Source organism: Etheostoma cragini, chromosome 17 (assembly GCF_013103735.1).
Source record: "Etheostoma cragini isolate CJK2018 chromosome 17, CSU_Ecrag_1.0, whole genome shotgun sequence".
Taxonomy (NCBI): domain Eukaryota; kingdom Metazoa; phylum Chordata; class Actinopteri; order Perciformes; family Percidae; genus Etheostoma; species Etheostoma cragini.
The window spans coordinates 7,878,769-7,891,894 of NC_048423.1; the positions used below are offsets into that span (position 1 = coordinate 7,878,769).

Below are 13,126 nucleotides of genomic sequence, written 5' to 3' on the forward strand. Positions count from 1 at the left end.
AAACGATAACAGACATAAATATTGTAATACTGGCTTACAAAATAAGAATGCCTAAAATGTGACAGACAAAGATACTGTTTCTTCTAGGTAAATACTAATTGTATCTAATCTGCACCTTGTAAATACCTTATACAAACACAAAAAGCAAAAGCAATTGTCCCAGATTTACCCTTCACGCCTGGAACGGGAACTATCAAAAATGCATTTGTAGTGGTGTATTCAACAAAATTGAAGTGATTCTAAAAGCATATTGCAATGTATTCTTTGCAATAATGATCACAATAACTAACTTCCAGCTTCAACAAAAACAGTTTTACAGCTCGATGGCCAACTTTGTGCATACAAAAGTCACTAGCACATTGGATTTTACAAACTAGTGCTAATACAAAAGTTTATCAAACAATGCACACAAATAAATCCTGTGCACATATGCAAACATGCATGTGCAGACATGTACACAAACAGCGTACACTCAAACATATAGCACACACAACAATTATGGAAAAGGTCCAGCCTGGTAAAAATCGATGCAAGCTAACGTTATGATAATCATGCCAGCAGAATCAACATGCTATTAAGGTTGTAAATGTAGTAAGATCTCTTCAGTGTTTTTATTGGTTTCTTAATCAGCATAACGTATTCAAAAAAGTCTCTGTCTCATCTGGAAACAGGAGGTATGTGGAACAGTAAAATTATCTATAAAGCAAGGCTTTTGTATTGTTCCAACAGGCATTATGTGTTGACAGGCATTAACTATCATTGATGCTTTGGAGATATACATGGTGGTGTAATTAAGATATTAAAACCAAAATACACAAAATACGTGTTGATAAAATTATGATTATCAAAAAGCACTACCTCCCTCATTCCAATCCCTGTATTCTCCGTTTAGTTAGATTCCAGGGAGACAATGTTTTTCTCCCAGGTATTATAAACGGCACCATGTCTTTTTTCAGAGTTACAGTAAAGTAAATACCAATGTTTACACAAACACATTGTAGAATTTGGGAGTTGAACAATATTGTTCAGTGGACCTCGTAAAATGAGGCAATAATAAAAAGAAAATAAACAGGCACCAAAGTCAAACCTTTAAAAAGATCTGCAGTGTATCGCTTGAACCTGAGAAATGCAGGCAAAGTACAAAAGGAAGGCCTGTATTTCAAAACCTTGGGAAAGAATTTTGGTATATTAGAACCTGGCTACAGAAATAAGGAGATAACTCCTGCAAAGTCAAAAAAGAAAATACCTCCCAGAGGTGGTTTCAGGTATGGTGGCCAGTTGCTGGGCAGTACGAGTACGATTTTAGTTCTCATGAAAGGTGCTTATATTCAGGCTACAGAAGCAACTTTGTCACAATTGCTGGTGTAATGGACGTCTGGTCTGTCGTTCTCTGAGTACTTCTTGTTCCAGCAAGGAAGGGTGAGCAGAAAGAGAATGAACGCTCCCAGCTCCACACATACCCCACTAAAGTAGAAGGCCAAGTCATATGACTGTGTCCAGTCAAAGAAATACCCTGGAAAGTGATAAGAAAAACAGACATTGTTACCAGAGACAGCAGAAATTCTTGGCAGATACATCAGTCAGCTAAATAATGACAAGACGGTTGCTTATGGAAGTCAACATGCCCTTTTCCTTGCTCTGCCTGACTGCATGATTTAACACTTTGATTTTTGAAATGTTTCTGAAAACATGGCCTAACAACAGGGTTTATCAGTGCACCACATAAAATTGGCAATGTACCTCTTCTTTTTAACCAATAATTGCGTGTGTAGCAGCGCTTACAAATTTAGATAAATACAAGCCCTCCTACCTACAACAGGGGGTCCAAGCATGATCCCTAATCCCCCGAAGAACATGAGGATGCCGTGGGCTTGTGTCAATCTGTCCAAGCCGACAATTTTAGTGGTAATGTATGAGGTGATTGACCAGTTTCCAGAGAAGAAACCCAGGATGACAGACAAGATCTGCAGTCCCATATAAGTCTTAGTGATGGGGATAAGGAGCAGGGCCACACCTCCAGCAAACATGGTGAAGGCATACAGATAGATGCCGTTAATCCACTTGATGTCCACCAGCATACCCAGCACTAGTTTACCAACGCAAGTGGCGATGGCCCCTATTGATACCAGAGGAATGACACTTACTTCTTCAATGAGTCCTTCACTCTGCGCTACATCCTCAATGAAGAGCACAGGAGGGAACGCCCCCAGGCTGAACAGGAAGACAGCGATACAGAAGGCCACCATGGCTTGGTCCTGCATGATCTCACACAAAGAGTGCATGTACTTGAAGTAAGCCTGCTGCTTCTTCTTGATGACTTGCATGATAGCCAACCCAGTCAGCAAGCTTCCTTTCTTCTTCTCTGTTTGAACGGCCAAGTCTTTTGCATCAACGGTGTCAAGCAACTCCTTCACCGTCAGGGGTTTCTCTGTATTGGTTGAGGTGGAACCAGCTGTGATCTTCAGGTCATCCGTCAGGGGCTTCTCAAAAAGCTGCTCCTCTGTGTTGCGTTCAAGGGCAGCCTTTTGTTTGAGGTAGTAACCTGGCATGTTAAGGGGCCTCATGAAACCTGCACAGGCCATGAGGTTTAGTGCTACAGCTCCGATGATTAGCAGGCAGCCATCCAGACCGTACAACACGATCAGCTTGTTCTGAGCGGAGGCATAGATAAACGCTCCAACACTTGTGCCTGGGTAAGCAGAGAAAGACGGGAATTCAGTGTTTGTGTAAGAGAGTGACAGAGCAATCAATAAAAATTAAAGCCACTATGTGTTAAAATTTATGTGAGTATGGCAGCTTTCAAATTGGTTGGATGGCATGAGTTTTTATTTTATAGAAAATATTGACCATCTTGATGAAAAACTACAGCAGTCTATATTATCTTTTGGCTCAATTATCTGTGTGTTCCCAAGTTGTATCCATGTTTTGCCAGGCTGAATAACACCATTGCACTGCCATCTCTGGTTGAAAGTTTCAAGTATTACTGATGGATGTGGTCAGAAGTGGGCTCTGTTGCACCTGTAACCACATCCAACAGTGATGTGACAGTGTACTGACACACCCTGGAGTACACTTCAACATCACTGCAGTAACCTTAAACCATTGGTGGACAGCAGGAAATAGATTTTCATTAGATGTTAAATTACTCTTTAATATTTAGAATATGATATAGCTCAGTTGTTCTAAATTACCAAGGGTCGGATTTAAACTTTAAAGGCGATTTTGTCGGATATAGCTTAAAAGTACAACTTTCAACCCTTCAAAACCATTACCAGTGATGTTTTGATTCTTAGCCAAACCAGATCTAGTCACTAGTTACCTAAGAGACCACCCTCTGTGCTACACTTGATGTTTACCTCAGCATCCCAAGGCTCCCAGCAGCTCATACATGAAAGAAGTGAGCATGGAGAACTGGTGTGCACCCAGTGAGCACAGGGCAGAGGGTGGGGCGGCAGTACCTGTGGTGACAATCCCTAGGGCAAGGCCGCGTCTCTTGTCAAAATATTGACAGGTGATAGTCAACGTGGCTGCGTAGACCAGACCACAACCCAGACCTATGGTAGGAGAGAGGACAAGGACAGAAAGAAGAAGAATTATTAGCTCAGGTGAAAGGGGCAAAAGTCTTTCACTGAAAACACACAACAATAGCAAATCAACTGCACTTTATGTATCAGGAAAATGGGTTAGTTAAAATAAAAGCGCCACTTATATTTCTTTTAAATTATGTCTTAAACATATGTAGACATATTAGCCTACTACTTTACAGAACAGCATTGTAGTCTGTGTATTTCAGTGTACAAACTCAGGAAATCATTACAAAGATGTATTTACAATGTGCATAAATCCATTTGAGGGCACTGCAATGTGCATAGGGTTTCTTGTGCAATACAAATACCAAGACATAAAACAAGAATATGATAAGCAGTAAACAAGCTGCATGTGGACGTACAACCACTTACAAAATCATCTCAAGGGCATCTCTAAAAATAAATAACTGTGTTTAAATATGCATAGCCTCCCCTCTGCAGCAATGCCTGTGCGAAAGGCAGTGTTGACTTTGAGGGGTTCACCAGGATTAAGCACGTCTGAGCTGTCAATCATTGTGCAATACCAGGTGGTGTTTGGCCCACGCAGGCACACTGGTGATGACAAACAGGATTGTCAAACAAATGGTGCATCTTGTCTCAGCGTGATTCCACATACTTTTAATGGTAATGATATTCATTCAACCGGTAATGTAGGATATACAGTTGTTGACATGTGCCCCCTGCCTCTTTTGGATTATTATACAATGTGTTGACAAGATTCTTATATGTAAGAGAGGATAAGAAGCTTAGTTAAAAACCATGATCAAAGCAACATCAAACACTTTTTCTCACACTGACAAGACCCAAGCCTCTACCTACCTGTCTGTTTGACAGTTCTCCAGGCTGTTATAATTAACTTTATCTCTAGTAGAGTACCATATAAAAGCCCACAGGACAATGGCCCCAAAGGTTATCATCAAGTGTTTCCTTACCAACCACGATCCCATAGGAAAAGATGAGGAACTGCACATTCGGAGCAAAGGCACTAAGGATCAGGCCACCCGCTACCATTACGCCACTGAAAATGGTCACGGGACGAGCCCCAAAATTGTCTACACAGGCACTGCAGACAGGACCTAAGGAAGAAGAGGTAGAAAGAAAGACAAAGGCAGAGAAAAGAGACAGAGTGGAAGAGATACAAAGAGGTTAAATGTAAGTGATAGAGGAATAAAAATATTCAGGGAACAAACGTTAGTGAGGATATAATGCTGCTTAACATGGTGTATTTTGGATAACAAACAAAAAATCAGGGCTGCTTGAGTAATTCATCATGTGATGAATGTTTTCTTCCCCTCTAACCAGTGGAAGTGCAGCAGAAACTGCAGTACTGCAGCTGCCTGACAGATGGGACACAAGGCCAGATCTGTCTAGTCATGATTTCTACCTCACCCCTGAGAAAGACGACACCAAGAAACCAGGCTGGCGGGTAGGATAGGCCTCAGGCGGAAATGTCAGCCAAGACCACTATCTATCACTGACCCTGTTTGCTCAAAACAGTCTTGGAGCATACCTTTGTATCATTTCCAGACATTGCTGAAAGATATTAAGAATATTATCATAGATTCACATGCATTAGACTCTTCTCTATTTCTCGATTCCTTTGTGTAGAAAAACCTCCTACTGTTGCCTTAAAATTCTACCAACGGGCGTTTAAAAAAAAAAAAAAAATTGCTTGGCTTCTGATTTTCAACAGACTGTAAACACGTCTCTTTCATCAAGCCACTCTTAAAAAATAACACTCTAGACACATCACTAATGAGCAACTATAGGCCAATATAAAACCTTCCATTTTTAAGTAAAATCATTGAAAAGGCTTTCTTTTTTACAATTTAACCTTTTCTTGAAACTAAACAACAGTTTTGATACCTTGCAGTCAGGTTTTCGATCACACCACAGCACTGAGACTGCTTTTGTAAAAGTCTTTATTGACATCCGCTTAAACACAGAGAGTGGCAAAACTTTCGTCTTAGTATTATATGACTTAAGTTATTACTAGACAGATTGGAAAACTGGGTTGGACTTTCTTGCACAGTACAAAACTGGTTTGAACCCTACTTAAAGAATAGGGACTACTCTGTGTCTATAGGAAATTATGCATCTGAGCATACAAATATGACGTGCGGAGTTCCCCAAGGCTCCATTCTGGGGCGTCTTCTGGTTGTTATCTACATGCTGCCACTGGCTCAGATTATGGAAAACAACAAACGCGGACGACACAGAAATATCCTTAACCTTATCGCCAGGGGACTACAGTCAAATACAAGAACTGAGTAAGTGCATTGAACAAATTAATGACTTGTGGGCCAGAACTTTCTTAAATTAAATGAAGAAAAAACGGAGGTGGTTGTTTTTGGAGCAAACGAGAAACAATTATAAGTCAGCACTCACCTTCAAACGACCATGTTAAAAACAACAGGCAAAGCCAGAAATCTTGGTGTAATCATGGACTCAAGCCTGAATTTCATCAGCCACATTAAGACAATTACAAAGTCAGCCTATTATCACTTTAAGAATATATCAAGGGTTAAAGGACTCAGCAGGATTTGGAAAAAACGTACTTTCATCTTCAGTAGACTTGACTACTGTATCAGTGTCTTTACAGGTTTCCATAAAAAATCAATCAGACAGCTGCAGCTGATTCAGAACGCTGCTGCTTGAGTGCTCACTAAGACCAAGAAAGTTGATCACATCACTCCAGTTTTTAAGTCTTTACACTGGCTTCCTGTGCCTCAAAGAATTGATTTCAAAATGCTTTTGCTGGTTTATAAATCACTAAACGCTTTAGGGCCAAAACACATTTCTCATCTGCTGCTACACTATGAACCACCCAGACCTCTCCGTTTGTCTGGGACAGGTCTGCTTTCTGTCTCCAGAGTCAGAAGAAAACAGTGGGAAGCAGCATTCAGTTTGTATGCTCCTCATATCTGGAATAAACTCCCAGAAAACTGCAGGTCAGCCATAACTCTCAGTTCTTTTAAATCAAGGCTGAAGACCTTTCTTTTTTATGTCGCCTTTCTTTAAATAATTGTTAATTAATTATACTGCAATGTACATTTTTAGTCTCATATTTTATCTGTTTTTAAAAAAAAATGTTAACTACTCTTTAATGTTTTATTTAAAGCACTGTAAATTGCCCTGTTGCTGAAATGTGCTGTACAAATAAAGCTGCCTTGCCTTATGTATCAAGTATGTTAATATACAAAACCTCTCTCTTCTCTAGTCACTGTTTCTCTTTTCCCTCAATTTATCTTTCTTTTCCTCCCTTTATGGTCAGATTAAGGGCTAAATGATCCTCCTATATTCATAGCATGGGTGATTTGGGCTTGTTTTGCTCTCCTCAAAAAACTGCAACTCTGCTCAGGGGAGCCACAAAGTGCCCATCTTTGTCACAGGATTACTCTTTTACACCTGTAGCTATAGTAATTAAAGTCCTTGGTGATATGTTGTATTGCTGTTTTGCATGGAAGTTATCACCAGACTTTGAACAAGTGTCTGCTTTGTTATCATTAGCATTTTGTGGATTAGAAGCGGGGGAAGATAGGTGTAAAGGTGAGTGTTTGCTAAATCTCATGTCAGCAAATATATTTCCTATAATGGCATACCATATTTATGTTTACTGCTCAGCATATAATTATCAGATGCTAAAAACTGAAGGAAAAGTGCAAAAGGATTACACATACTGTATTTTTCGCTATCTTTCTAACAAGACGCTTTAAACATGACTCCAAAACTTGACAGCAGTATCAGCACCCTCACTGACTGACTAATTCAACTTCCATTTAGTTTGGGTCTTTAATCCCCATGTGGAAACATGTCAAGGATTATTACATTTTTATAGTGTGCTACTCACTTGCTATTAGTCCAACTCCAGCCACAAGGGAGCCCACCCAGGCTGTCATGCTCTTGCCCTCCTGGAAGGCATGCAGCCACTCAGGGTACAGGACACCCACCGACTGGGGCGATCCATAGGCCAGGAGCTGGGCCATAAAAGAGGCCACAACAATTGCCCATCCCCAGCCTCCGTCCAGCACTTTAGTAGATGGAGCCATGGTGCTGATGTCACTGCTTCCCTCTGCGAGCGGCTACAGCTTTGACAAAGAAGGGGTTCCTGGGGATGACATAACAACTAACATTAAAGTACTAAGTTTGACTGCAAAATCAGCTGAGCACTTGTAAGTTATATGACATTATTTCTAAACTGAACTCACAATAGCCTCTAAAATATACACTATATAGACTTAGGTAAAGCCTTGATGTAATGCAGGCTGTTGCAGCACTTAGCCTGGGCAAACATGCAGGTCACCTGTGTGAGCTTCTGGACACAGACTGACTGGCTGCAACTTACCCATAGGAAATTGCCCCTTTTGTGTCTGTTTCTATAACCACACCTTAGAGGAGGAGAAAGTAAAGTAAACAGAGCTGCTTTGTGCCCCCTTCGCACTTTTATCCTGCCTCCTTCTCCATGATGTTTAAATCAGAATCAGAATCAGAATCAGAATCAGCTTTATTGACCAGGTATGAAAGACACATACGAAGAATTTTCCTTTGGAGCATAGTTGCTCCCAATGTGCTTACACACACAAAACAAACAACCCAACAAACAATATATACACACTAATATAGACACACTAATATATACATACTCTAAACAGAAACAATGTGGTATATAACATATGGTAGAGGCCTTTGTCTGCTGTGCTTACCTCAGTTTTCCAGACTTCTTTTGTAAATAATATGATGTAGTCCAGAGCACCTTTAAAATTCACTGCCGAAACATTACCTCTCTTTTTTTAACAATGAGGCTTCTTTAGGAGCTCCTCATATTCCCGATGTATTTGCTTTCAGGGGAGACTTACAGCATGTTATCATATCAAATATGCTACTTTTTTCATTTAAATTAAAAGACAATAATTTCCTGAAGGAAATCACTAAATGACATCTTCTCTATTCATCAAAAACAATAACACACGTTTCAACACAGGCACATTGAGTTTGTTATTGTATTTAAAACACATGCGGCACTCACCTCAGCATCTACAAAAACAGCAGCAGGACCCTGCAGAGCAGCTGCGCGCTCTACGTGAACTTCCCATGTAGGGTGGTCTCCTTACTAAAATCCCGTCTTACAAAATCAGTACAAATGATATACATAATAAAAGCATCGCACACAGGTGCTGGTGAGCTGGAGTATGATGCCCGTGTGTCAGGAGAACACACTGCTTCAACAATGCGCATTGTGCATCAGTTTCATGCTGCTTTGTAGCCGGCAACAAAACCGGTTCAAAGCTGTTCTTGCTGGTCCAGCAGCAGCCTGAACACAGACAGGAAGAGGAGCGCTTCCTCTTGCGCGCCTGAAGCGCACCGCAGACACACAGAGGAGCACAGAGAGCCTTGAAATGATAAGAAATTATGATTGTATTTCCTTTTTTCCTTACTTACTTAAATTCCCAATCCCAAAGAGCACCTTCAATCAACTGACTTAACTTCCTGAGCACCCTGGACCTTGTTGTCTCTTCCAAATATACTTTTACCTGGTCTAGGTGAAAGTTGGGGGCTGATGTGCTGACAAGGGGGGTTGGGTGTATGTATTAATTCTTTCCTGGAACATTGTAGCCATCGGTCCAGTTTGAACCGGTTGATAGATGGATGGCAATAACACCACCACAGCAACCACACTGCACCAGCAGGGCGCAATGCCTGGAGTCTTCTCCTTGGTGAGCCCTTATTAAAGCAACACGTGCACACAACTCTTAAATCAAATCTTGACCAGCCTTCCCGTTACTAAAAAATAACAAGAGGTTGATTAAGCCTCAAGGAGCAGTGGTAGACCAATATTAAGCAACATGTAGACAGTCTACCAAGCAGCTACCAAGAGTTAAAAATAACCTAAATTAAATCCTATGGGAGTGGAGATAGAGGACTATGGGATATGATTATTGTTTTAGTAATACAGACAGTTCATGCATGACTATTATAGGAATATTTCAGTCACATATACAGAGAAGGCATACATTAACACAGATTGGTAAAAATGTAATAGATTTTGCAAAGGAAACTTACTGTACATAGGCCTAAACCCTGACAAAATGGCTTGAATTTATATTGTTCCAAATGAAATAAGATCTACATAACTTGGTTTATTTGGCGCCAACTTAAAAAAAAACTTTCTACCCAGAGAAACACACACAAACTGTATATATTTTGAATTACATTTAAACAAACCCAAGTCCAAAATCAGTTACTGACAAATATTCTTCCCTGCTTTACTTTTGGTAGTTTCATGAATTCATAGAGAAAGCAGAGAGAAGCGTTGATGATGGTCACACTGCAGCAGCATCATAAAGTTATATTATTATATAATTGCACCCGTTCTCATAACCTCAGGTCAGACACAGTGGAACCAAGTCAGAAGAAAAAAAGCTGAGGCAAGCGGTGGAGAAAAGTGACAGGAAAGAAGAACCCAAAGAAGAGATATGAAAGATCAAAGGACGGGGAGGAGAGTAGGAACAGGGAGGGCTAAAGAGAGTTGGCCAAACTGGCTTTCACACTGAATGCACCTAAAATTCTTTAGGAACTTTGATGCGGTTTCCCATAGCTGAGGTCAGCTGCCAGGAAGGTTTTTACAGAAAAGATTTTGATAATCCCCTTCTGCCTGAAAAATTATGTTAAAAAAGAACAAGGGAGGCACAGTTTACTGTACTCTACTCTGGTATTAGATTGACATGTTGCCCCCGACCAGTTTCAACCAGAAATAGTTGTAGAGGACAGCGTGTAGGAATCTGAAGGAGGGTGGAGAGTCGATTACAGAGTGGCTATGATACACTGGTAACACAATAAATGATGGTGCTGAATTTCACTTTTAATACAGTTATTGACAAATTACATGAACTCAGTGGCCACTGTATTGGGTACACTTGTTCAACCAAGTACTTAATATCTAGTACATCTAGTAGTAGTATCTATTCTGCCATAAGATTTACTTTAAAGATGCCTAAAACGTTCTGTCTTTAGACACTGTCATAGAGATGTGCTGAGGTGATAGTTAGCGATGGTGTTGTACGGGACTGCATTATATTAAGAGGTGTTTCTGATATTTTGACCCAGAAAAATTGTTTAGTTTATCATGATACTGTAAAGTAAATTTGATTATCTACCGTTCTTTTCAAGTTGCAGTGTTAATGACAACGAAGTCTAGATGTCACTAAAATAACCACACCACTGCCAAACAGATATTAATAAAGGTGATATGGTTAAAGCTTTTCATAACCTGCTTGTTTCATCTCATAATGACATCTATTAACTAATCTACAATATCAATTTGGTAACTCAAGACTGAGATGAGTATAAAGTATGCTTGAGAAAACAATTTGGATCCATTCTATCTTTGTCGTAGTGATCCTAATATATATATATATATATATATATATATATATATATATATATATATATATATATATATATATATATATATTCTTTTTTTAGGTGAGTTGGACAAAATTGATTATTTACATCACAAACTTCAGACTTTGTATAAATGTCATTCAGAAACTTGTTCCAGTTTAGTTCTAAGTTTCCATTGTCTATGTATGCCTTTCTTTCTTTTTTGCTTTGTTTTAGTTTAATGCTTAATAGGTCTAAGTGTTCATATGGTCTTTTGTTTTGAGTTAATTCTCTCTTTAAAAAGAGAATTACAACCCAAGAAACCCACAACTGTCAGGATTTAGACCTTATCCTAAGTATAACTGCTGTAACTGCTAATGTAAGTGGCATTGCTAATTTCTTGATAAAAACCAAGAGTGCTCCAGTCTTTGTGAATCTTTTAGGTTTTTGATAGATCAAAACTGTGCTCTCCAGTTTTATGCAGATGATACCATCTTTTATTGGCTCTGCTTTATAAATCAGTACCATACTGTATATAACAAGATGTAATAATTGTCTATGTGATACAATATGCAATTTATGACAATTAAACCATTGCAATGGTAGTAAAGTTTAACACCATAACCCTTGTAAAATAGATTACTAGTCAATATGAAAAGATCTTGTGAAGAACAAAGTCCCATCCAAACATATTGATAGCGGCATATGTGTTGGGTCTAGCTGCAGACATCATAGTACTTATCCACAGCCAATTAGTAACACACATACACACATTTTGCAGCAGTTTTATCTAAGATAGTCTGATATTCTGACATTTAAAAAAGTATCCTTCTTTATCTCTAGCACTTTTTTGACACCTGAGATGCAGAAACGTGCTGTTATTTTCCGTAAAGGCTTGGCAGGTTTAAACAAGGAGCCTCCCTGCAGTCTGGATAAATGTCTCCTGGTTTCGACTGCCCAGCTCAATGAAGCTTCAGAGGTTAAAAGCCACTTTAGCACCCAGCATGACCACCCTAACCCTCCAATCCAGATTCCTGCTTGGATAAGATCAGGTTGCTGGCTTCAGCAGCAAAACAGAGCAAAGTAACATGGAAGAATAACATTGGGTACACTTAAGTTGTATCACAACGCTCAGCAAGTCTTTCAACAAAGATATACTTGTGTCACTCTTATGATGGGATGTGTATTTTGATTATGGTGAGTTTGAACCGACCCTATGTGTAAATGACCTAAAGTTGCCTACAAAGACCTAATGAAAGCCTTATGTGGTGCCCTGTTTTCCTCCCACCACAGGTTATTGCACCCACATTACAAAAGTTGACCATGTTAAATCATCCTGGAATGATTGATATGGAAAACACTCTTCTGATCTTCAGCCAGTTAGAACCACATAAAACCATGTTGACAAGGAAACTAAAGTTAAACACTGGCACAGAATCAAGTCCATGGAGCTGCTGTGTATTAGAGGCTTATCACACATTACAATGGTTAGAATAGATTAACATCAGAAGAGAGCTTATTCTATACTTCAGTTTTTTTTTTTTTTTTTTAAACCTACGCTAGCAGCTATGGGTAGGTTTGTCTTTATCGGACCAGTCCGGTCCAGGTTAAAACAACTCAACAAAAACTGAATTGATTTACATAACATAGGCTATAAACATGGGTAAAAGGCAGTTTTTTTTAGCATTCCCAGTGATTTATAATTTCCTTTTAATTTAGTTGTGTGTTATTTCCGCATCCTTAAAATCACTGTACAAGAATAATAATACTGTTATGACGGGCCCAGCTGCATATCATGCTCAGGTAGTAACAGTTATAATAGGAGGGAACCAACCGAAGACATGAAGCATGCCATACGTAAAGTAGGAAATGGAGCAAAATACACTTTTTGTATGTTATATTAAACTGAATTATTAACATAGGACTCAATCATGAAATATGTTGCTACCTTAAGGGGCAGTGAAAATGATTGGCAAATTTTATGACAGTTTACTATTTCAGTGAGACATAACATCGCCATAAATCATAGTACGAAGAAACATTAAACCTTACCAGTGTTGAAGTGTAACGCCTAAGACATCAATTTAATATGGGAAATGCCGTTTTCCATTATGTTTACATTAGCTTGATGGTGCAGATCTATTTAAAGGCACAGATCT

At 39.3% G+C, this 13,126-nt stretch overlaps 1 protein-coding gene across 3 annotated transcripts; it reads right to left on the reverse strand.

Annotated features, from left to right (window-relative positions):
• Positions 1–622: 622 nt before the first annotated feature.
• Positions 623–8,946, reverse strand: LOC117960872 (monocarboxylate transporter 9-like). 3 transcript variants are annotated; one of them, XM_034899140.1, is made up of 7 exons: positions 8,614–8,946; positions 7,830–7,975; positions 7,438–7,695; positions 4,520–4,663; positions 3,459–3,554; positions 1,811–2,689; positions 623–1,513 (listed from the first exon to the last, which is right to left on the reverse strand). In XM_034899140.1, exons 3-7 carry the CDS (start codon positions 7,634–7,636, stop codon positions 1,329–1,331), a joined length of 1,503 nt encoding a protein of 500 aa, XP_034755031.1. In that variant the 5' UTR covers positions 7,637–7,695; positions 7,830–7,975; positions 8,614–8,946; the 3' UTR covers positions 623–1,328. The 3 variants fall into 3 exon arrangements, with proteins under 3 accessions (XP_034755031.1, XP_034755033.1, XP_034755030.1); XM_034899142.1 differs by having other exon boundaries at positions 7,796–7,975; XM_034899139.1 differs by lacking the exon at positions 7,830–7,975.
• Between the last annotated feature and the right edge of the window lie 4,180 nt (positions 8,947–13,126).

Excerpts from the sequence above, each read along its gene's own strand:
- LOC117960872 (XM_034899139.1), bottom strand. The coding sequence starts at position 7,636 with ATGGCTCCATCTACTAAAGTGCTGGACGGAGGCTGGGGATGGGCAATT. Across the intron at positions 3,555-4,519 it reads TTCCTATGGGATCGTGGTTG|GTCTGGGTTGTGGTCTGGTC; the intron begins GTAAGGAAACAC and ends CTCCTACCATAG. Across the intron at positions 1,514-1,810 it reads GCTTGGACCCCCTGTTGTAG|GGTATTTCTTTGACTGGACA; the intron begins GTAGGAGGGCTT and ends ATCACTTTCCAG.